Below are 26,458 nucleotides of genomic sequence, written 5' to 3'. Positions count from 1 at the left end.
TTCTTATAAATTATTATTTAATACCCTCTATTAATCTTGATAATGCTTTGCCCAGGGGTTCTCAAACTATGGCCCTTGGGCCAGATGCGGCCCACTGGGTTATGGCAAATGGGCTGAGGGGAGACAGAGTGTGAGTTTTTGTTTTTACTATAGTCCAGCCCTCCAACAGTCTGAGGGACAATGAACTGGCCCCCTATTTAAAAAGTTTGAGGACCACTGGCTTTGCCACTCTCTAATAAATGTTAAACATCTATCTATATTTATGTGAATAATATTGCACATCATAATTGTTTTTGCCTACAAGACTGCAGGTTCCATGAGGTCAAGGTTTATCTTATTTGAACTCTGTATCCTTCATACCTAGCACAGGGACTCTGGATAGAATAGACAGGCACTTAGATGCTTGTTGAATTAATTTATTACTCTCTACCAGGAAACTTGCACTGTAGCACAAATTTTACATTTCTGTGGTCAAAAATATGACGTGTACTTACCTTAATATAAGATGGGGTTTAATTAACTTTTGTGTAGCACATCAAAATCAAAAAATATTAAGAACTTATACTTCATTGGGAGTCAGGACACCAGGGTTCTAGTTACAGGTTTGTCATTAACAAACTTACCTGCACAAAATCTCTTTGGACCTCAGTTTCCTCACCTGTAAAATGAAGGAATAAACAAAATGATTTCCAATAAGGAAATGCTCAAAAAATATCCTGTGATTCTATGCTTTACAGAATCAAGGACTAAATTATTTTAAATATCCTCAGATATTTATAAAATACCTAGTTTCCATATGAACTACTAGGTCTTATAAACATGCCTGTATCTTGTGGCAAAATGTCTTTTTTAAGAGACACTAATTATTTTTAAATTATTTTAAAAAATTTTAAATTACTAAAAAGGAAGAATTTCATTTTAAAATCCCTGCCTTTTTTTAAACACAGAATATTTAGAAACTTAAAAGGTGATGTCCCAGTATCTTCTAATTACAGCATTTCATCATCATTTAGTGCAAAAGCTTGTCATTCATAATCAATATATTAATTTAGTAGCAGATCTGCTGTGTGTGTTCACATATGCACACATTCTCATGTATGATACAGGGAGAAGTTTCACCTAAAAGAGTAAAAGTAACTTGAAGTGATTTCTGAAGGGTGCAGCTGTTCAACATTGAAGACCAAGATGTTGTTATCCCAAATAGCCAAGAGGCCACTCTGAAGGGATTTGCTAAAGATGGGAAGTATTGTAAGAATGTATGAGGTAGAGGAAGAAAAAGATACAGATAAAAATGTAAGAAGTGTAAATATATTACAAGGGAAGGACAGGTGAAGGAATTAGGAGAAAATGGGATGAGTGTTATAACTACATTTGTTGAAAAGTTTAGGAAAACATCTGATGACAGAGAAAAGCAGTTTTCCTATTAAGAACATGATCATAAGACAAAACAGTGAATCATTACTCATGATTCACAAAGGGTATTAAAAAGATATAATCCGTTGATTTAAAAGTGTTGAACTAGAACAGGCAATCTAAATAATAGTTTCAAGTCTCTACCCCCAAAAAGAATTTCTCTAAACAATAAATTAGTTAGCATAGGGGTATTACAAAGATACTGAAAATTTTCAGTTTTTATTAGATTTTATGTAAGGTAAATACACTGTTGCAGCAGGAAGCCACACAGCTCATTCCTATATCATATGAAATCAAATACCATTTTATATACAAGTTTTGAATTACAATCTTCAATTTTTCATTAAAAACAAAAATAAATCTAAAAAAAAGCATTTTGGGGAGGTTAGAATCACAAAGAATACAGAAGCATACTGGCATTACACAATATCTTACATAAACATTCTGAATGACAAATAGAATTCATTACCTTTTTAAGGCAAGGCAGAATACAAGAAGTGAAAGTCAGAATTTTAAAAAGGATGTGAGGAAGAGAAAAAAATAGATGCTTTACCTCTATGAATATATGAAGGGATAACTTTAATTAGGAACATAATGGTAACATGAAAAATAATCAGCACGCCAAAATATTTAAACAAAACAAAACAAAAAACAAGTACAACATTTGTAAACAACTGTATAACAAAAGCCTTCTGAACATGCTAATGTTGCTATAAGGAAAATACTGGTGGTTGATTTTTGTTTGACTCAAAAAAGTCATTGCTACTGCATAGATTTTAAAGGAACAAAATATTTTTCTTCACAGGTCTTTTTAAGGTAGGCAAATGTTATATAAATAGAACCAACTTTTAGTAATCAAGAGTTGATTAGTTGGTTACTTTCCTTCCTTTTCAACCCCACCCATCTATGATGGTCAAGGCAAGAAGGTAAAAAGTAGAATTAATTAAGTTTGGCTTCTTGATAAAACTCTGTTTGGGAGTTTGAAGTAAGAGTGTGTTGAAAAAGACTGGTTAACATGAACTTTGGAGACTACCTAGGGATTCAAATGATTCACGCCATCTATCCCTGTCCTCCATTAAGAAGGATAATTAGTCATTGTCTTTACTCCCTTGTTTAAAAAAAAAATAACGAAAAATAAACACACATAACTTTAGACTGGCATTACAAACTACTTAAGAACTAAACAAGTTGAATTTCACTCAATGTATAGGAGAACTACAGTACTTAAAAATGAGTTGACTGTAAACAAAGAAGCAACTGCTCTAAATGGCCATTTGAACTATGTACCATGTCCTCAAACTAGCATGACCTTCATATAAGCTAAAAACCTTCTATTTCCTCTTTATTATGTGGGTAGCACTGAGATACAGCAATAACCAATTGATATCCTGAGATATGATCTGACATGTGCAATTATTAAGGATGCAGGTGAAATCATGCCTTCACATCCATGCTGCTATGCATCATGCTCTGAAACATGTTATGAAAATCACTGATGATGGACTGAGTCCATTTCAGTAGATTGACAGATGCGTGAAAGCAGCAATGCTTTGGATAACTGTGCTATTCATAATTCTACAGTTATTTTCTCTGCCAATTACATTTTGCTATAAATATGTGTGCCCTTAAGTTGATCCCAATATCAGTTTCAGCTAGCTAATCAAATTATTTGAGAATGATAACCCTCCCTTTATTTAAAAAAATGAAAATTAGCTTCCAGAGATCTCCCAATAACAGATTTAAGCTGAAAATTAGTCTTTAATAACAAATCATCCTTCATCTTTATAATATCTATTCTCTCTCTTTCAAACACATACAAATAAATGCCTGTGCATATAAACACACATGTACACACACAAACACATATCATGAAGCTTAATGGAAAGAGAAAATGGAAGAAAAAATGTCCTTTTTATGACTCATTTTAATCAATAGTTCTGATATTCAGACTAAATGATCATCTGAAATACAGCCAAAGTATTAAACACTCCCAATAAAAGTTTCAATCATCTTTTTTGGCATTTTGATGAAACAGCAGCCTGTTCTTTAAAAAAATTTGTCAGAAAATATAAAAAGCTTTCAAAATTTTAGATTATCTTATCCACTGGGACTGATTTTAATGTCAGACAAAAAGACATTATTAGGCTACTGAAATTCTAAGTGCTCCATGATCTTTTATTACTACTTTAAAGTTATTTCTATCCACATGATTGTGGGCAGTCAATGATACACACATTCACACTCACACAATTATTTCATTTGTAGCTGATGAAGTATGGCTGCTCTTCTCTTTAGGCAGGAAGGCGGTGGGCTGGCATTCATTCTAGAAAAGGCTTGCTTGGAGCAAGCCTCACTCATCAGTGGAATATAGAGTGCTTAATGACTTGATGCTGCTTTACTTCCTATCTTGACTCTCTTGATTTTTGAACTTTTATTTCTCATTTAGTGGATTCCTTTTCTCTATCAAGTCCAGATCTTTCAAGTCAGAACAACTCATTGAATCTCTGAGGAATACTGCTTCTTTTTCCACTGTTTTTAAAACATGTAGTATAAAACCAGATAAATATTATGGAAGGAATGATCATTTAAGATCATTTTCTTTAGCTTTTTATAGTTTCACTTAAGAGATATGAGAGGCACAAAAGTTCTACAGTTTCAACCCATACATACACACTATCATACTTAATTAAAAACATTTTAAAAAGAGAGAGACGTCATGCTTACTATATTGCCATCAAATCATAGTTCAGTAAGGCAACGCCAAATTGCTCCTTTGCTAAAATGAAGCAATAGTTGCTTACTTACCTCCAAAAATCTTATGGAAGAAAATCACTAAGGCAAGGGTGTTGGCATCAGATTGCCTTCCCATTTTACAACATGCCTATGGGTCAAATGTCTCTGCAAGGTATCGCCAATTATTTGAAGACAGCACTTTGTCTTTAAACTTGGGACAATGCATCTTTTCATCTAAAAGTGACATTTTAAATTTGCTTGAGATGAAATACAAGAACAAAACTATTCTCTAAAGTTATTGTTTTGTTCATACTGAGGTAACAACCTAATATGAAAATCAAGAAGATCTTGCATATAGCAGCCATTTTAACCCATGTCCTCTTTCTGTCAGGCTAGCCTTGACACAATAAGCATGCATGCACTGTAATGGTTCACTGTATCTGCCTTAATGCTGAGTTCTGCTGCTTATTCAAGTTACAGATGTCCCACGTTGTTCAACAGGACTGTTGAACTGCATGTCCACCAGAAGAATAAGAAAATAAATGATGTAACAAATGCAGCAAATATAGGGAATAGGCATTCAGAACATATCAAGAAGCTAACACTCATGAATTATAAGTATTAATGTTCTCCCTCCCCCACAAAAAATAAAGTCTTTCTGGGCAAGGCTTTCAAATCCAAGATCCCAGGGAATCATGAAGTGCCTTGCCGCTTTTGTTGTTGACTTCTGATGACTTCTAGTTGTTTTTTGCATTGCTGGTAGTATGTAGAAAGACTTTTGTTTTCATCTAAAAGCTTTTTATGTTCTTGTACCAGACGAGATGTATTTTGCTGGTCTTTTTCATCCTGGTCCAATTCTGCTACTAGTTCTTGCCTAAAAATGATACCACATAATAATATAATGTTAATTATGATAGAAGAATTTATATAGTTTTTGCTGCTAACAGGTAGTTCAAGCAATTAAAACTTTAATTTTGGCCTACCATCATGTATGCCAAGAACACTGTTCAATTAATATAACCATAATGTACTGGAATAAAAAGTATCTTCTATATATTTTACCATTTCATAATCCTAAAATAACTACATAAATAACATAATCCTTTTTAAAATAACTTTTTTCCTACAATTAGAGGATTTAGAGATGGTAAAAATGAGCCACAACGGTAAAACATAAACAAAAATAAGAATATTATGTATGATCAATTCTCTTTTTTTTCCAGTCAGGGAAAAACTGGCCAGGGAAAGGTTATTTCTTGAAGCACTGGAGGGGAAAAGGATAAGATGCTTGGTTTTATCATTCAAATTCTACTTTAACATTCATGCTATGATATCACCATCATATTTAACTATATGCAGCTCATCCAAAGATGTAGATAAGACAGTTCCAGCTATTTAATTGAAATAGATACTAACATACTTTCCTGAATTAGAATATACTACTTTGCTGTAAACACTGGGCATGCTCTGGATTATTACATGTAAGCCCTTTATAATAACACATTTGGATTATATTACTTAATTCTGTATATTTTCAGAAAAGACCTAATCATAGACCTTAGCAGAGCTCTACTTAGAGAACTAGTTTTTCAGTTTTTTTTTAAATTGAGAAATTTTAGTGTTAACTTATAAAATGAATATTTCAGAACTGTGTTTTGGCAGAGAGGAGAATAATTATAATAAAATTCTCATGCAAAATAATTTTTTAAAAAAAGAATGAAAAATGAAAACATTAAGTATTTAAGAACTGGTGAAATATTTTGCCTTCCTTGTTTAGAATGTTTTTCAATTTGTTTTCCCTTGAATGCAAAATTTACTTATTTTAGTAACTTAAAAAGTATCAACAAAAATATAAACACTAGCAGTTTCATTATCTTGAATTAAAGTTTCTAGAATGGTTCATCTCATATCTAATCCCACTTTCAACTGGAAATACTTCCTTTAAATATTTTTTCTTATAACAATTCTACCAGTCTAATATGCCACAGGTAATAAATATTTATTATATAATAATAATTTATTAAAATTCAGAGGCCCAAACCTCAAATCAACAAGTTACAAGTAACTAATAACAAATTACTTCATTTCACTAAGATAGTATCCTTCAGTTTTCAATTTATTTCTATGCCAAAATTGAGACAATGAACACTAATTCTGAGCATATTTCTTTGTCTAGGATTTTTTTTTTTTTTAGTGACCATCACCAGCACCAATTTGGTCATGAATAAATATGTATTTCCTAAGAGTCAAATCAAAGACTAAGAGGAATAGAATTGTAAAAATATCTAAAGTGGAAAAGTAGTACAAAAGATAGACTATGCAAACTGAACTTGATTTGGGTTTAACAAGTATACTTAAGGGCAAACTGTAATTTCAGAATATGACTCTCTCATCTTGCTTTTATAAAAACATTTCTGTGAATATTATACTTCTAAAATAACAGAATGAAGGAGAGTCATTGTAGTATAGTGTATAGAGAGATGATAGCTTTGGAATGAGAATACCTGTGTTAAAAAAAAAACTTGTCTCTAACTCATACTAGCTGTGTGATCTGGGGAAGTTATTTAATCTCTCAGTCCAACATGCAGCCAAAAACACTTCTTTAAGAGGTGTAAACCAGATTAAAATATAATTTGGAAATATTTAACACAATAAGTAAAAATACAATAGAACTTAAGATAATATCAAGTTCTTATTTTCTAAGGCAATGTGTACCCTCAGGAATGCTTATGTATAATTCAGTGTCTTCTATTTCTATTTGTGTTTGATAGCGCTGTCTTATGAAATTTTCTAAGACAATAAAGTCACAGTGTAGATACTGATCTGTATTAAAAGAAGTAATTTCTCCCCAGGAGTTCCTTATTATAATAAACTCACAAATCTGGTTCTAAAAATCATGATCCTCATTCTAGTAATAATAATAAAATGATAAGTTTGAGTCATTTGAAATGGTTTATTTACAGAAGGAAACCTTTTTTATGTGATTCTTTCAGTTGCATTTTAACTTTAAAATTTGCAAGTACAGGAAACAAAGTTGTGCCAGCACTGGTATATTTCCCTTAATACTAAAACTGGCATATATGTGTGTGTGTGTGTGTGTGTGTGTGTGTGTGTGTGTGCGCGCGTGCGCGCGCATTAGCACATGTGCACATGCACACACAAGCAAAACAAGGGCTTCATTTTTGCAAAAAATGTAAACCTAAACTTTTAATATATATTAAAAACATGTTAAAAATCTCTCTGCATGAAAATTGACAAGGTTGATAAAGAGTTTACTTACTTTCTCTGCAAGAGTAATGCTATTTCTGTCTGAACTTTCATATATTCTTGAGCCATTTTACAATGCTGTTCAAACACAGCCATGGATTCTTTGGAGTTTGGACAAGGTGCTAGTGGCTGAAAATAAATCAGACATGTTAAAACATAATCAAATGAAATCTCATTATCTAATCTAGCTAGTTGGACTGTGACTGTAATATATTTATCCAGTACCAGGTTGCACAAACCAGTAAGCTTTTAAAAATAAGTGCTAAACCATGTCCTGGAAAATCTCAGTGTACTCTTGCCAGGGTTAACTCAGAACTTAAATTTACACTTGATGTTTTAACACTTTCTTTGTTACACAGAACCATGACTAAAGCTCTCTTAGCGAAGGGTATTAAATTTCAGGTTGCCAAATTACTTGTATTATACAAAAAGATGTTTATAGCTCACATAATCACATGCAGGGGCACTGAACCTTGTTATTATTTATATATTCTGCCACCATTAACATCAAAATAGGTTGCAGAGTGTCAAATAATAAAGTAACTCACATAACTCAAGCTTTAATGTTCTGATCTTAAAGAATAAAAATGTTATGCTAAACAGTTGTGAAAAAAAGACTTAATAGTTCTTTCAAATGAATAATGAAATATAAGAACATATCAATCCTAATATTTCTCATCTGATTACCCAAATTAAAAAGTAATTTGTTGTAACTTTATTCAAAAGCAAAAACAGGTCAATAATATAGTTGTCATCTCTAAAGAGAAATTCTTTTTAGTAAGAGTACAGAATTAAAGCTAAAGAATATTCAGCAAGGAAACATATTACCTGTAATTGGTGATCCAGTGTAAGATAGGCCATTGGGATGGAGTTATCTGATCCATTGGTATCTAGAATTCAAGCATTCACATTAAAAAAAAAAAACAAAACTGTGACAGAGATAATTACACAAGGAAACTGAGAAGCATGCTTTATTTTCCAATGAAATAACGTAATAATATCAAGAATTATCCAAAAAGATTAAATAAAAAATTAGAGTTATTATAGAATGGTCATTCTAGAATGTGGTCTTTATAGAATAACTAATAAGTTGTTTATATAAATGTTAAGTAAAATGAGATGTAGATTTATCAATTTTTTTTTTTTTTTTTAAACCATGCTCTGATACTTTAGCATTAAATTAAATGGCCTGGATGGAACCACTTCACCTAAATGAAACAGAACTTGACACAATTCAAAAGATTCTCTCTTTTGGTAGAGACTTGAAAACTGGATTCTTTAAACTCTGGTACAAACAAGTCTTACCTAGAACAATCTTGTTTGTTTGTTTGTTTGTTTTTAAATTTTTAATATCAAGTTTACTTAAGTCTGTGTCTTACACAGTGACTTAATCTGTGTCTTACACAGTGACCTAATCTGTAGATTTGGCTGCTTTAATCTTTTAGTCAATTCTGCTAAAACAGACAATGTACTGTTGAAAGTATGGTGGAGTGACATTAGACATTATAACAGCATTTTCTATTCTTCTTCCTTACCTGTTATCAGAGAAAAAAAATGATGAGCTGCTAACATTTTACTGATAAGTACTTTCCAAGAAATGCTAGAAATGAAGCCAAGGCCACAAGCATAGCTGAGACATAATATTAAATCTATATAGATAGGTTGATGGCTCAGTGATCTCCTAATTTGCTGCTTCCTGCTATATTCCATCTTGTTTCCCTATTATCTTTAGTTTTTTAGCTGCGATCAATCACTTTATAGGTTTCATGTGCAATCCATTTTTCAATGATCAAATTCAGACTAAATTGGGGGAAGAAGGGAAAGAGAAAAGACTAGGAGAAGGGAAACTGAAGGAAAAGAAAGGCAGTCTGTATTAGCTTAATTTTTTTAGAATCCTTAAAAAAAAGTTATTTAATTCATTTTATGTACATCCAGTCTGTAGAAATGGACTAACAAAGTATTACTGATTTGCAAAGGTCTCCAAGGAGGTTGCTTTAGTAAAAAGATCTGAATAATTAGGCTATGTTTATAAAATGCTTGAGTACTTGAACCAAACAGTTGTTTTGAATATCTACTTAACATATTTAGCCCAGGCATGGGGAACTTGAGACCTAGAGCTCAGTTTCAACTGGCTGATTTGCCTTCCTGTTGGGCAAGAAGTATTTCAATCACGCCTACAGTTGTACAAGCAAAACATTTTTAGTTTTCAATAATACAATAAACAGTCAGAATCAAATAGTGGTGTACCTAGGTAAAGAGTTAGCTTCAATGCCAGGAAACTGAGTTCAAATCCTGCCTGTTAGTCTGGCTGTGTGACCCTGGGCAAGTCACAGTATCTAATTCTCTGGAATAGTGGTATCGAACTCAAACCAAAAATGGTTCCCCCTCCTGATTACATATTGATTTAGGAAACCTTAAATTAACACTGTCATGACATTCCCTGATTACATTTTAATCTGATTTTAATAGCACTGGAAGCTTTATCGGCCTCATAAGTTAATAAGTTTGTTACCTCTTCTCTGGGCAACTAAGCCTCTGAGTTCCCCATCACCATTGATAGAGGCAAGTTTCCTCACTTGGGATCTCCATTACTACTGAAATCACAGTTTCAGTGCCTACTCTAAATAGTCTCAATAATAGTTAAGTTATTTCATGAACGTATTGGTCTCTCTACTGCTTACTATAGCAAGTTCAAATCCTCTGTCTGCTTTTCAAGCCTGTCCACGTATCCAATTTAATTTGTTGTGGCTCTCTAACTGGTACTCTATTCTAGCCAGGCTCTCTTCCACAATCTTTTTCCTTATCTTTAATTTTATTATCTGCCTATCTCCAAGTCACCTTTTCAATTTTCTTATTGACCTCAGTAGTTATTTGATAATCTTTTTCCTCCAACCCATTCATTGTCACTCTCAGGGATTTCAGTATTCATCCTTATGACCCTTCTAATCACATCACAATTCAATCTTTTCAATATCAACAACATTTTCCTACCCTAATTTGGTAACAACTAGTTTGGTTAAATATGAGACCTCAACTCATTAGGTGAATTACTTCCAAACACAATTACAGTAAAATCTAGGTCTTACCAAGCTTTCTGGGATCCTTTTGTCACCTCTCAGTTCACAACTTGGCTTTAATCCATCTGGCCTTGATAACAATCAGTCACTTTAATGTTTTAGTGGTTGTAACCACAAAAATCACCTGTCATGTTGATCTGAAAAACTTGCTCTCTGGGTTACCATCCTTATATAATTTTTTCCCCCTGCTTTGCTTAGGGGCTTATGAACTTTACTGGAGAATTTAAAGTATAGAAATCAGGCTGATTTAAAAATTTATTGGAACATAAACTTCAGTGGGAATCTTTTGTTGTGTCTCCAGATTCCTTCTATCTTTATCTGACTCCTTATACTGACCATTCAAAACCTTTTCTCTTTCTTTTGACTTTCCTTGCCTCCTGCACCCTTAACCCTCCCCCAATTCCACTGAGTCTCCAACTTCCATATTTACAGCAGAAATCAAAACTGTTCAATGAGAATGCTGGAGCAAGCTTAAATAAACTTCCTTGAAATCCTCCATTCCCCAAACCTCAGGCTCTTCGCATCCATTCTTTCCTGTGTTAACAGGATGAGCATCCTTTTTCCTCACTAATACTAATCCCTCAACCCACAACTTGGATCTCATTATTTCCTGACTTTTAAGTATGAAGACCTTCCCTGAATCCTGTTCTCTCATTTCATTCAGATTCAGACCTTCAGGAGTACCTTGTTTTGCTACTAATGCATTTGTTAAATCATATTGTTTACTACAGCTCTCTAAACCTAACATCTCCTTTAGGACAGGATTCTGTATATAGGAGATACTTAAATGAAACCTATCAATTTTGTCTTTGTGCTTTTACTTGATTTCTTCCTCTTAAATTTCTTAAATTTATGTCACAGGACTCTGTATACAGGAGGTTCTTAAATGAAACTTATCATTTTCATTTTTATGCTTTTACTCGATTTCTTTCTTTTCAACTTTCAGTATCTCCTTTCTCTGATCGAATTCCTGTAACACTCACTGTCTATGTCATAACATTAAAACCTGACTGTACAATGACAAACATGATTTGCCTTGGTCCCTCCAAATAAATTTTAACTTAGAGGCTATGTTTTGTCTTTCTGCATTAACTGAATTGCCTAAGGGAGTAATGAACATTTTTTTTTCTTTATATCTCTTCATCTCTGTCTCAGAACTGTCTTTCATTCTTCTTTATATCTTTTGTTTTTTTCAGTTTTTTTCTTCCACTTCCTTCAACTTAATTAGGGGTTAATACAGGGTTCTTTATTTGCTGCATCTATCAAAAAGAACAGCTTATTCTCCCTTCCTAAATGAAAAAGATAATGTTTCTCTCTTGCAAAAATAACCTAATTAATTTTCTTTTTTCCTTCTGTGACCTGACATTTTCCCCTGAAGATCAATGTCCCTCAATTAAAAAATAATAATTAAAAAAAAATCTCATCCTTATGACTTGCCATCCTGCTTATTACTATTGGCTTGCTGTATAAGCCCTATTTTTATAAAGACAAACTTTAACATTGTGACAATTATAAATTCCAACTTAGCATTCTGAATTCACAAGATTTTACAATATTTATTTAATGCTTGGCAATGATCTTGACCAAAATTAAGACTATAATACTACATTTATAAAATATCAATAAGATAATTGCAATCTAGTTGATATTAGTGAAATTTAATTTCTTTTGACCTAAGTCTGATTTTTTATTATCATCAGTTATCTCTGATAGTATAGGCAAGAGAACTGAGGAAAAAAACCCAAATAATAAATAAATTTTGTCTAGCAGAATCCTAATACTTTATTATAAATTTATAATCTGGAACGTGGTTGTCAAGCTGAGTGTTGGTTCAGGCTGGAAAGGGAAACAAGGTTAAGTTGGATGTCAAAATTGGGATCAAAGATCAGTATTGCAGGACAAAGAATTTGTGAGCTCTGGATAAGATATGAAAATTGAATTGCCTACAATATAACAAAAAAACTATAATTATTGTTACCTGCCACTGGAGGAGCTTCTGAAATTCAACTGTAATAAATGTTAACTTACATCATAGAACTTTGTGTGTATTTAGAGATATTTTCTGGTATATACAACAGGCATTTATAAAAAAAAAATTCTATTAAAATTTATCAGGTATTATGTGCCAAATTCTACTCAGAACCTTAATTTGCCTGCTCCTAGGTCTTAGTTCTTATGAGATATACTGATAGTAAGGAGAAAGTTCTTTACCTGAGGTCTGAGGAAGTAGAGTTAGAATTTGTAACCATATGAAACCCATGCTTTCTAGTTTCCCTACCATTGCTGGAAGTTGAGGGAGCATCACTTTGCCACAAGTTGGTGATAAATTTGGCACATCTAGTTAGTGGTAAATGTATTGGACCATCTTGGGCTATATTCCGCTAAGAGTGAAGAAACTGCCACTAAATTTAAACTAACTAAAACAAGTGAGCACGCCCATTGCTAAATATAGTGCTATCCTACATGACACACATGGGAAGAGAAGTGGCCCAGTTTGCTTTTAATTAAATTATAAACATGTCTAAAGCAGGCCAAGTATCTTTTACCATATATGAATAGTGGTTTACTTCTATAAAGATGAATGGAAATGTACTTGTGATTTACCAGCTCCCATTTAACATATACAAAATATGATCTCACATAAATTTTTAAATGGTCTAAATTCTCTAAGGGCACTGAACCTCACAGATTTAAGGCGGGAAGTAACCATAGAGGTCACATGGTTTAATCCTTTTATTTTAAAGGTGAGGAAAATGAAACTCAAAAAAAGGAAAGAAGTCTCCAGAGGTCACCCAGATATAAGAAAATGGCAGATGGAATTCCATTCCAGGTATTCCGACTCCCAAAACCAGTACCATTTCTAGTGCTATGCCACTTAAGCTGTTTATTTCCTTATTAGAAATGACAGGGCTACAAATGTACACCAAACTTCTGAAAACTGTACAACACTCTAGTTAAGGATATTAACATTCTTATTATTGTTCTTCACTTTAAAATGCTTAGGGGGCAGCTAGGTGGCATAGTGGATAGAGCACCAGCCTTGAATTCAGGAGGACTCGAGTTCAAATCTGGTCTCAGACACTTAACACTTCCTAGCTGTGTGACCCTAGGCAAGTCACTTAACCCCAGCCTCCAAAAAAAAAAAAAAAAAAAAGTCTAAAATGCTGATAATGATATTCCAGAACACTCTGAAATACATCTTCTTTGCCTTAGGTCACAGTTAGCTTAGTTATGATTCTCATATGATTTTAGAGGGTTTTTTTTTTTTTTAATGAAGTTACTTCATCATTTTGGAGTCCAATATGACACATTAATTTTTATAGCTTATATTTGTGAATGTGCTCATGGTGGGACAGGATTTCTTGAAGCCTATAAGAGTATATTCTATTAGATATATCTCAAGTTGTACTAAATTAGCTATCCACTTTAGGCTGGATTCAGGATTCATGACCACGAAAGGAAATATCTTTTTTTGGTAGGATTGTAATCATCATATTCTGAGCTAAAAGGTACCTGAAAAAAGCCAACACCCTACCCTCTCTTTACAAATAAGGAAAGCAGGCTCAAGGACGCTAAGAGACTTTTCCCATAGTTACACAGTATCAAGTATCAGAGGCAGAATTTGAATGTAGGTCTTCTTGACTGCAACTTCAGCACTCTACTCATGGCACTATTTAAAGTATAGCCTTGCAGGTAAGAGTCTAGATGATCTTTCTTCTTTTTTTCCTAGACTATATTAGTTTAGCATATAAATTAGCTAATTAAGTGGTCCTGGTTCTTTACTGCCATCAAGGAGAAGTGTGACGAGAAAGGAAAAACCACATATACATATTATCTGAATGATCTTTTTCCCTGGAAACAAAAAAAATAAAAAACAAAACAAAAACAAAAACCAACCCCCCCCCCCAAAAAAAAAACACCCAACCACCACTCAATACTTTTTCCTCAAATTAGATGCCTCTTATCAGGAAAAACAGCCAAACCTCAAAACAAGCCTGCATTCACAAATTCAATTTTTCCATGTAATATTAATGAGGTATATAATCCCACTGGCTACTTTTAACACTTTAAAAATTACCTTGCTTTTGAAAAGATTGTAATAATTGAGATTCATCTTTTCCCCTAAACTTTCCCTAATTCCTAACTTTCTTATTATTGTAGAGAGCAACATCCTCCTTCTTCAAGCTCACAACCTAGAATCATTCTTAACTTCTCACTATCTCTCAACCTCCCACCATCCAATCTGTTGCTAAGGCCTGTTGGTTTCATCTTTGCAACATCTTTCAAATATACTCCTTTGTCACCTCTGATACTGCCACCTAGATACAGGCCCTCATCATCTCAAGCTTGGACTACTGCAATAGCCTGCTAGTGAATCTGTCTATTTTGTCTCTCCCCTTTTAAATTCAGCTTCTGGGCAGCTAAGTACAGGTCCAATCATGTAATATACTCTATTTAATAAATTCCCTTGGCACCCTATTGCTCCACATCAAATACAAAAGGCTCTGTTTGGTATTCAAAGCCCTTTATAATTTAGACTCCTCCTAGCTTTCCAGTCTTCTTACACTTTCTTTACTCCCTATCACGTATTCTTTCATCCAATGTTACTGGCCTTCTTGCCACCTGATAATAAAGGAACTACTTTGGCTCTGAACATTTTTTTTTTCTGAATGACCCCCAGTTCTGGAATGCTCTCCCTGATCATCTGTGCCTACTGGTTTCCTTTAAATCCAGCTTCTACAGAAAGCCTTTCCCAATTCCTCTTAAACTTAATGCATTCTATCTTTCTATTTGTTTTGTTGTAAATATCTGTTTGCTTGTTAGACTGTAAATTTTCTGAATACAGGGACTCTCATTTGATTCTTTTTGTATGCCCACTTCTTAGCAAAGTACTTGGCACAGACACTAAATAAGTGACTAATATAAACGTAAAAGAGGGCCCTTATATAGACAGACTATTAAAAAAAAAAAAATCACCTGTGGAATCATCAGGGGTCCAGGGATGGCTTCTTGCTGGCTTTTCAGATGTTGGTCCTGAGGTAGTGATCATTCTGACACTAGGACTGGATGACCTACTACTCACCTGTATTTGAAGAAATGAAAGATGGGGGGGGGGGGGGGGGGGGGAGAACAACAAACCATCATGATTCTGAAAAAAGGATATTATAACAATTTCATTCAAATTACTATTCAAAGAAATATGATTGAATATTGAGTTTTACAAAAGTGCTAAGAAAAATAAGAGTTATTTCTTTTGCTTGAAGTGTGTACCTGAAATAGTTCAAAACAGGTAGAACAAAAAAGAATGCAGGTAGGTGAAGAAAATATAATGATTTATGAGGTTTTTGGTCCAACACAAATATCGATAGACTGGAAAATCTAAAACAGAAAGGCATATTTTATCTCAACAATAAATTTGTGATGCATTAGCATGTTACATATGGTTTACCTCAAGTTCACAGCAGTCCAGATTCAGGGCTGGAAGAGACCTTAAAGGTCAACTAATCAAACCCCCTTATTTTACAAATGAGAAGATTGAGGCCTAAGAGAGGTTAACTAACTTAACCCAAATCACAAAGGTAATGAATGACAGAGCAAATTTCAGAATCCAATAGCTCCTACTTCAAATCTAATGCTCTTTCCAGTGTACTCTGTTACCTTAAATTAATAAAACATAATAGCTTTAGTTATTTCTGGTAGCATCTCCTAATTTGTTTCCCCTCTCTGAAAAAAATGTTCCTAACAAATCCAAGTCTAAGTATTCTGAAATACATTCCAAGTCTTGCTTAGTTTTAATTACAAGTCTTACTGACTAATAGGGAATGTATCAATTTTTCAATGCTTCTCTGCTTCTCTCTCTCTCTCTCTGTGTCTCTCTCCTTCCTTTTTCTTTCTTTCTATGGTTATTAACTAATTTCATGGTTCTAGAGAAGTCTGGCAACTGCTCAAAAAAGTATTAAGAATGAATCTAATTTACATTATAGAATTTATAAAGAGGAGAAAAAACAGGAATAAATTATTTGTGACCCATGATGAATAAAAATGTACGAGATAGTAAGCTTAATTGAAACAAAGTGAAAAAACCCAAAAGGAGGTTCAGAAAATATTCTGATGAAAATAAGTGAGTGGATGAAAATGTAGAGTACTCTTAAAATGATCAAACCTTGTTGTGTCCTGCTTTCTAGAGCCCCAAGTTGGGGTGACAAAACTTACTATGCTTTCTAGAGCCCCCAAGCCAGGGTGACAAAATGTACCATGCTTTTCTACAGCTCCCATGCCGGGGTGGTTAAAACATACCATCTTAGTGAAGGAGTGATGAGGCGAGACTCCCTGAGGATGATTAAAATATGGAGTCTGTTTATTTCAAGATCTTTCACCCTTATATACCTTTATATATATATATATATATATATATTCAAAGCAATACTGCACATGTGGGACCACAAGCAACTTGCTATTGTATGTAGTTTTGCCACCTGGTATCACTCTGCTTCAATTACAACACTGTCCCCTGACTTCTCAGGAAGGCCAAGAGCCCTTAGGGGAGATGGGGAGCTGAACCAGACATTGTTAGCAGGTTCCCTCTGGGCTGAAGGGTCTTATACCTCACCCAGAGTTCCCCCACTATCTGTGGCCCTCTACAAAATCTAGTAAAGCTAATAATCCTACAATTCAACATTTAACCACTATACTTCTGAAGTTTAACTAGTAAAGCTAATAATGCTACAATTCAACACTTAACCACTATACTTCTGAAGTTTAAGTTCCTTTTGAAAATATACTCCTATTTAGGAATTATTTTAAACTTGTCATTTGCCTCAGGTCCTTTCTCTTTCACATTATCCACACAGTTGTTTTTCAGAGTTCCTTGCATCTATGAAACTAGGGAATGAAGCTGATATTTTTATCACCAGTTTCCAATTTTGTCTTTACTAATTTAAGACCACAGGAAAGGTTATGAAAAGTTAAACCCCCTCCATAAATCACCAAAGTATAGTTTGTATTTGAAAAGATACATTACTCAGTGAATAACATCATGTTGATACAATGTGTTACATATAAAAGCTAACAGTAAACTTTGAATAAAACAAATCAAAACTCAGAATAACTTCCCATTTTAAAAGTGAAAGGCAAGTTTTATAAATGATAAATTTGACATTTATTTAATCTTTAATTTGAAAATCTAATTGGTTTGTTCTTAAATTTGAATAATTTTTAAATGAAACAATTTAAAAAAAACCCACATTAGTTTTCACAATATCAGAAACTTTAAAAATAGTACAAAAAGACTACAAAACATCTAAAATATTTAAAAACCGAGTACTTGACTAACATGGTAGATAATTTAATTTACCATTGGGAATGAACGAGACAAGTATTTAATGGAGCACAGAAACACCACACAGCAGTTTAAGGTGGCAAAAAATACTAAACCAAATTTAAATTGTAGAAATAATTAGCATAGCCAGCTAAATTTTTTTTTTAAACCAGTTACTTTGCCCAGGATCAAATCTCTAGGTGTATAAAAAGAAATTAGGAGTTATTTAAGGATATAAATGATGACTTTTGATTTTTATGTCTCACTTTAAAACTGGAGATATATTTCTCAAGTTACTAAATTTTTCCCAGTGCTACCATTTAAGATGATCCAAACAGCTTGGTCATTTGTTAACTATGTAACCTTGGAAAATTCATTTAACATCTCTAAATCTCAATTTCCTCATCTATAAAATAGAATGGTTTCAATAATATATAAATGCATAAAATATAAAAATAAAAATAGCTATTACTTATATTAGTACCTACTTTTTGCCAGGTATGCTAAGTGTTTTATAAACTTCATCTCACTTGATCCTTACAATCCAGAGAGGTAGATGCTATTGCTACCCCCATTATATAGTAGAGGAAATCTAGATAAATGATGATTTGTTCAAATTCACACAGCTTGTAAATTTATGCAAGGCTGGATTTGAATTTAGTTCTTCCTGATTCCAGGCCTAGTGCTCTAACTACTATGCTATTTAATAGGTTCAGTTGCAGTTCTCTGAATCTAGAAAAACCCTTGAGTTATCTCTTATGATGTAGAAGTATACAAGTAAAAAAAACAAAACAAACAAAAAAAAACAAACCCATGAAATATTAATAAACATTCCAACCACATATAATGTGATTAGAGAAGTGAGGAAGACAATAGTTTCTTTTTTTGTTTGTTTGTTTTTTCCTTTTCTTAAGACAATTGGGGTTAAGTGACTTTCCCAGGATCACAAAGCTAGGAAGTGTTTTAAATGTCTGAGGCCAGATTTGAACTCAGGTAGTTCTGACTTCAGGGCTGGTGCTCTATCTACTGCGCCACCTAGCTGCCCTGAGAACAATAGTTTCATTACAAGTTAACCAAACAGTAAAATTTAGGGATTGGGATGACATGGCCATATTTTCTCCATCTTGTGGGAAAAACAACACACATTATTTGTATAAATTTACACATTTCAACTAAAACATTCTGTCTTCAAGGAAGAGTTTTCTTCACCAATGCAGCTCTACCCCTGTTTGCAATTTAGTGCTGGGAAAGTTGTCTGTGGACCCTGGGACCTTAAGGAACTTACTTACCCAGGGCCAAAGACCTTATGTGTCAGAAGTGAGATTATTAACCCAGAGGTTTAACCTCAAAAGTAATCCTGAGTTTATTGTATAACTTCTTCACATGCTCTGGAAAATTTGAAACTATTCTTAATGTAATCTTTTTATTTTTCAGTAGAACAGGAGAAATGTAGAAAAGATATAGTGATTTTTTTAAAAAATCAAATTATTTGGACCAATTATAGTTGTATTTAGTTTTGGAATATTGGAACATTAACATTGCTCTCATCTCTTTCTGCAATAAACTGCAGCATAGAAATATTCAAGGGCAGATAGGTATGTAGTGGATTGAGAGTTAAGCTTGGAGTCAAGAAGACTCATCTTCCTGAATTAAAATCTGGCCTCAGACACTTACCTGCTGTGTGACTCTAGGAAAGTCACTTAACCCTGTTTGCCTCAGTTTCCTTATCTGTAAAGTGAACTGAAGAAGGGAATAGCAAACCATTCCAGTATCTTTGCCAAGAAAACTCTACACAGGGTTATGAAGAGTTAGGACTGAAAATGACCAAAGGGAATTATTCGTTTATAACAAAAATTGATCCATGTCCCCTATTTATACAGTGCATCTTATGCCTCTTAGCATAACAAGAAAATCTTATAATGTAGGTATTGTTCTTGGTGCCAAACATCAATAAAATCTAATAGATGCTATCTGGGACATTGATCTAAATCAGTGGTCCTCAAACTTTTTAAATAGGGGGCCAGGTCACTGTCCCTCAGACTGTTGGAGGGCCAGACTATAGTAAAAACAAAAACTCACACTCTGTCTCTGCCCCTCAACCCATTTGCCATAACCTGGTGGGCCACATAAACGTCCTCAGTGGGCCACATCTGGCCATAGTTTGAGAACCCCTGATCTAAATGAATCAACTGAGCAATAAGTATTTATTAATCACTACTATATGTCAGTTCCTCTGCTAGTTGCTCAAGATACAAAGATAATAAAGAGAAAATGAAATACATATATAGTATATAAAGACTAAATACAGACCATATTCTGTGCTCCCTTTCCCCACAGTAAATTTGCCTTGTACAAACCTTAAAACAGCCCATTTGGACCAATTTGGCCCAGGTGTATACTTGGACGAATTTAGTATGTACAGTTTATATGCCAGAATAGTGTATTAAAGAGAGTGGTAAAATTGGAATTGACTGTGGGAGATGAGAGGATAGGGGAAGATCTTTATAGAACAGCTGCTCATCAAGAAAAAGGGAAAAAACCAAACAAACCCATGAGGGCATTATATATAGGTCCAAGGAGCAAGACACAAAGTACGAACTTGATGGTGTGGTAGGTTATGTTATTTATAATAGACCTTCCATGACTTAATCCTCTTCTATCTTTGTCTTTTCCTTCACTATAAAAGATAGGTGGTTCACTTGATACTCTATAGAAAGCCAGAACCACTAGTTTTCCAAGCTTACCTAAAGAGTAAGAAGAACTATACAAGATGTGATAAGACCTAGAATTTCTCTCCTAATATAGGATGAGTTGCTTGACTGGCTCTCTGGCAATAAGAATAAAACCGCTGAACAAATAACTTTCATTTTCATTGAAAAATGAAAATGACTCTTAGGAAATCATATCACCATTCTAGAAAGGATGTGGAGGTTGTAACTTTGTATTTCCCAAAGTAACATTTACTACTTAAAAAAAAAAATAAACAGCAGTTATTTATGACCTTTGTCTGAATAAAATTGGCTTTCTGTAAATTTATAGCTGCTAGAAGATCACATCTATACCTTAAATACAATGTTATATTTTTATTATTAGAGGCTAATAATATGTTTTTTCCTTTGTGAATGCAATTTCAAAGCTCAAAAAGATTATTCTTAGATTTACAGAAAACAATTCCCAGTGTAGTTACTGATGGAGATGATTACAAAAGATGAGCTAAGCTTATTTGGTCCATAATGCAACTAAAATACATCACTGTAGAAAGAAGTCTAAATTGTTAATGGGACCAGCCCAGAAAAAACTAGATACTTGTCAGAAAACATAGTTGTGATGGATACTAAAAGAGAAATAGGGATATTTTACTTGTCTTATACCTGTTTTCCGATTACTTTTACATTATTTTCATCTCTTTAACCAGATTATATATATCATACACATATTTCTTTTTTTTGGGGGGAAGATAGATTCATATATTTCTCTTTATTCCTAAAAACATTACCATTATCTATAATGTCAAGCTTGTAAAGTATTCAATAAATAATTACTGAATTAATTTAAAATAACACAAACATTGTAAACACTAAACTCTTTATGTATTTGTTGAGGATATTTTTATGTAAGAGTTTTTAATATCTCTTATTCCACATGAAAGACTTACTGAGATAACTAGTTTTCAGGAAGGGAAATATAGGTTGCATAAAAAGAGTTTAATTAAAGTCACACCTCATGATATTGACTAAACTAGAAATAGAATCTGATTGGTTTCTTTCTCTACACCAGAGCTCCTTAAACTTTTTCCACTTATGGTCTCTTTCTGTCTGAGAAATTTTTATGTAACCCCTGATAGACAGGTGTATAAAACAGGTAAATCAAACATTTACTGAAAATAAATCACAGAGAAATTTATTTTAAAATAATCCTTTGGCATACATCTAATTTGTACCATTTATTAATGGTAACATTAATGTAAACAAAATTTGGGTACTAATGAAATAGATGTGCTTATTTATGTTTACATAAAGAATTAAATCTTGGTGGAATATATATATTTTATTGTTGACAAATTGTTTGTAATTTCCACATTCAGTTACGTGATCCCATGTTGGGTTGTGACATATAGTTTAAGAACCTTCCCTCTAGATAATATTTCCATATTCCATTTCTGGTATCATAGAAAGACAGTATTAGTTATTCCAACACCTACTAAAAGCCTTGCATATAACTGTTAAATGAATATTTGCTGAATCAGTAGTATTACTATGTCAAACTAATTGGTATATCAGATTCCCACATATTTTCCTCCTTTGATAATCATATAGAACCATCTTTTTCTCTCAGTTCTGTGAAAAAGTGAACTAGGAATTCCAACACCAAATCTTACATTGCTAAGTACAAGAACTATCAGTTCTACAGAGCTATATTGTGAAGACATAATACTTTTCTTAAGGAATAAAACTGTGATTCTGTGGATGTGGTGATTCTGTTAAGCTTTTTTGACATTCCAAAGCACATATAATTTGGTAGACATAAGTTTCAGAGAGTTATCTGAAGCTTGTGTAGCCTTTCAGAGCTAGTAAGTATCAGAGGTGGGTTTTGAATCTGGATTTTTCTGATTTTTGTGCAGCAAATATATCCATTATGCTAGAATGCATATATATTATGTACATAAGGATCCAGAATATTTTTCTTGAATCTTGCTTGACATAAAATTATGCAAAGAAAAGGATATTTAGTGCTTGCATTACAAAATGGACAGCCAATAGCTAAAGAATATATGAAAGTTAAGTCTGCTTACAACAAAGTAGGCCAGGTAAACTAGAAGCTATGGGATTTCTACAAGCTACTTTATGTAGCTGATCCTGACAGAATAAAAAACAAATTTTCTGAGTAGTTTATGATGAAGACAGATTATACTTTCTACTCTATATGTTCTGGTTTGTTTATATTATGCTTTCATATTTGAAGGCATTATAAATCAATAAATGAAAAAGCAATCATAAAGTTCACTAAGAAAGAACACACTAGTGGGAAAAGTAATAAGGCTGATAGAAGAGCACTAATTCAAGGCAATACCATTACTCTTTAGTGTAAAGAAAGGAATTATAGTCCCTTGTGCAATGAATGAAAGGAAGCACCACATTCTTAGTATAAGAAGTAACTGTTGGCTAGGAAGAGTATCATAATTGGGATATCAATGACAGTAGTAAAGAAAGTTTCAAAGCATGAGATCATCAAGTCTCTAGGAAGTCGAGTATATGCCAGATGTCCAACTATTTGCTACTAATTGTGAGTAATTAACAAATATAGTATCTGAGATGGGAAAATAGAAGAAAGTTGAAAACTCAGATTCATCATAAAATAAAACATTAACAATATAAAAATCAAAAATGGTAATGAATTACTATCTCAGAATAAAAGGCACTGAAATGTTTTATAATAAGTAAATGCCGAGAAAAAAAAAAAGTAAATGCCTATATTATAATTGGTATCTAATATCTAAGAATACATAAATTAGAAGTATAAAATGGAATTTCTAATATTTCTGATGTATTTTATACAAATACCACCAGATTATTAAAACAAAAAATTAAAAAGCTATCATTTATATAAAGTTATATAAATAACATATTTATATAGAATATGGTATATGGTATAAAATTATATGTAAAGTAACACATAATAAGGGGAAAAGTCAATAATTTAGAGCCATTCATATATACATTAACACCTAATATATAATGAAGCTGCTTCAAATAACTGCAGCCTTTATTTTAGCTGAGATTTCAATACTGACATATGATAAACAATACAACTTCCTGGGTCGGCAAGGAAAGTATAGTGATAAAGTATTAACATAAAAGATAAGAAAAGATGAATTAATGAAAGTTCATTATTAATGTTAATGTATATAAATCATAACCTGGATAAAAACATTTATAGAGTGCTTACTTTTTAAAGTAATATTTTTAGGATTATATCTATATCTCTATGTAGATAAAATTTTGACAAATGAAGCCATATTAGATATGGTAGAATCCTCCAGGCATGCCAATGATTTCCTGGGAATGTCACAGCCTGTTTGATCTATAAGATAGGAATAGTATCATTGGTTCATCTTACAGAGTAAAAGTGAATTTATTAAATTACTATGATGTTTTTTATCAAGATTGTGAGTGAAACTCCTCTATTAGCCGCTATAAAATGCTAAAAACATACTTCAAATATATAGCTTTGTTTATTTTATTTTCAAATAAATTAAGCTTTATTTTCTTTTCTGTGTTTTCTTGGACTTTATCTGTCTGTTTTCGTAAGATATTCTTCAAGTCAAATTATGTTGCAACTATAGCTTTTTTCTATGCATTCTAATTCTATTGATCATAGTTTCATGTCAAAGAACTTATCTGAATTTGCAACACAAGTTGTGCAAAATTTATTAGAAAATAACTTGCATTCTTCTCTCATATATTATTCTTTAGAGAGAGAGAACTTAAGAATTATCTTACCTGACTAGGTTCTGTTCCAGTAACACTCAAGTCTTGAATGGATCTACGTCTTGGCTGTCCGTTGCCTGCTAGAAAGAAAAAAAAAAAAAATAAAACACACATCTATTTTGAAATTTAAAAAAAAAAGAATACAGCAGGAAGATGGACTTTAGATAAATCTAAAGAGAAAAACAAAGTGTGAAAAAAAAAAAGTATGACAGTTTGGGTGCAGAGGAAGAAAAAGGGGGAGAGAGAGAAAGAAGAGGAAAGGAGAAGAGACAGCTGCAATATTTTAACTCAAAAAATGCTGGCCTGCAACAGAAAATATACCCTAATACAATAACCACTCCTACCACATGAATAGCTGCTACTCTCTCTTCCACCATCTTCTGTCATGTGTTTAAATAGGATTAATGCTTGGGGGCTGGGGCTGATGACGGCATCTATTTCAAGGGCCTTACGTTATGCAAGAGAGCTAAGCATGCTGTAAGACACTACTAGCTTTAACCTGTAGCCTTTTTTGTTGGTTTTTTTCCTAAGCCCCACTATCTTTAGGCTACTTTTGCTTGCTTACATTAAGAAGTATCAAAAACATATTTAATTCACTATTAGTATTTATCAGAATTCAGAATGTAGCACCCAGAAGGTATATAATAAATTTGTTAAACTGAATCTAACATTTTAACTGTCTAATTAGGAACAAACTTCTTCTCATTTTCTTATATGGCCAAATGACTGTCTTTCCTTTCCCTATCAAATAAAAATCTTCTTGTTTTTGTTAACAGGCTTTGATTTTTAAAATTATGCAAACAAAAAAATCCTATTAGTCAATGAAAGTAAAGCAAATTGTTAAAAACTGAATGAATTAAGTAATAATTTTACTGGGTACTTTTGTTTTAGGAATAGGATTGTTTATATAGTACCTCCTAAGATGAGAGATCAGCTGTCCAAAAGGAAACACCAAAATGCTCTGAGTAACAGCTGACACAATGCTCTACATTCTTTTGACTTTGAAAGCTGCATTACGTAACTTTCCCTACTAGCGGGCAGCACTCAGAAACATTCATTCTAGCACTTGTAACCCTATGAGCACATACCATTCATACTCGGTATTTTGTAACCTATACATCACATTGATCTCCCAACTTTGCCTCTAATTGGTGGCATAATTCAATGTGCTTATTACTGCTCTCAGCAGCACAAAGTACAAATTTAAGTTAATCTTTAAAAATAACTATATTTTGTGCATAAATATATTTAATTAAAATAACAACTCAAATTCTAGTGTCATGAAGCTGAATTCTTACCTATATTCTTAAGAGAATTATCTTTACATTTATCTGCATTTTCATTCATTCTCAAAGCATTCATTCTTTTTAATGTAAAAAACTAGTCCTAAAAAAAAGTATTTCATAATAAAATTTAGTATGCAATGGAATTAATGATAACACTTGTCTATTCAATGTTTCTTGATGATATGAATGATATCTTCCATTACTAAAAAGAATTTTGGACACATTTAATTCAACAACCCAATTTTAAAATTAGCTTAAATAAAACAGTCCATAAATGTTTCTGGGATTCTCATTTCACATTAGCAAAATTTAAGGAACCTGGTATAAGTGTCTTGAACCATTAGACCATCATTGCAATAAAAAATAAATAAATAAAATATTTAGATTGGGGTGGGAAGAAATAGGGAGTCAAAACTTTTAAGGGACTAGGGAAAAGCAGAACCAAGAGTCAAAGAGTAATTGCCTTTAAATGAGGAATTTTCAAGCTAGTAGGAAGAGCCAAAGCAAGCAGTACTGGGTGATGCATTTCAATTAGCATAACCATGGCAGAAACCATCTGGCAAATAGTTCACACAAAGCAAAAAAGGATTGCAATCAACAAATACTTGTTGCTCCAATATTAAGCTTTAAGCCACAATTTGGAAATGTGAATGTAAAATAATCCATCTCCTGTTATCTCAAATGAAAATTACTAGGTCTGCTTCTAGAAAATTTTGATTGATTCTAATTTTTTTTATCCTATAGAGTACTAATTTGGCGACTCACTAATTTTAAATTTTTTGTACAGTTCCCTGAAAGGCACATACATTGTACTACATTACACATGGTACTGTAAAATAATAAGCAAAAACCTAATGAAATGAGATAGATGGGTTC

At 32.7% G+C, this 26,458-nt stretch overlaps 1 protein-coding gene across 5 annotated transcripts in view; it reads right to left on the bottom strand.

Annotated features, from left to right (window-relative positions):
• Nucleotides 1-1,613: 1,613 nt before the first annotated feature.
• Nucleotides 1,614-26,458, bottom strand: part of MAP3K7 (mitogen-activated protein kinase kinase kinase 7) — a 75,600-nt gene continuing 50,755 nt past the window's right edge. For 3 of the 5 annotated variants that reach the window (XM_074310283.1, XM_074310285.1, XM_074310287.1), the window contains 5 exons: nucleotides 24,309-24,376; nucleotides 15,468-15,573; nucleotides 8,242-8,303; nucleotides 7,427-7,542; nucleotides 1,614-5,020 (listed from right to left, as the gene is read on the bottom strand). In XM_074310283.1, the coding sequence (XP_074166384.1) occupies nucleotides 4,840-5,020; nucleotides 7,427-7,542; nucleotides 8,242-8,303; nucleotides 15,468-15,573; nucleotides 24,309-24,376 (533 nt within the window). In that variant the 3' untranslated portion in view covers nucleotides 1,614-4,839. The remainder of the gene's footprint in view (nucleotides 5,021-7,426; nucleotides 7,543-8,241; nucleotides 8,304-15,467; nucleotides 15,574-24,308; nucleotides 24,377-26,458) is intronic. The other 2 variants (XM_074310284.1, XM_074310286.1) reach the window with 1 other exon arrangement.

This window comes from Sminthopsis crassicaudata, chromosome 4 (assembly GCF_048593235.1).
Source record: "Sminthopsis crassicaudata isolate SCR6 chromosome 4, ASM4859323v1, whole genome shotgun sequence".
NCBI lineage: Eukaryota > Metazoa > Chordata > Mammalia > Dasyuromorphia > Dasyuridae > Sminthopsis > Sminthopsis crassicaudata.
Note: the sequence above shows the minus strand (reverse complement) of the source record. Positions and strands in the feature narration are given on the sequence as shown.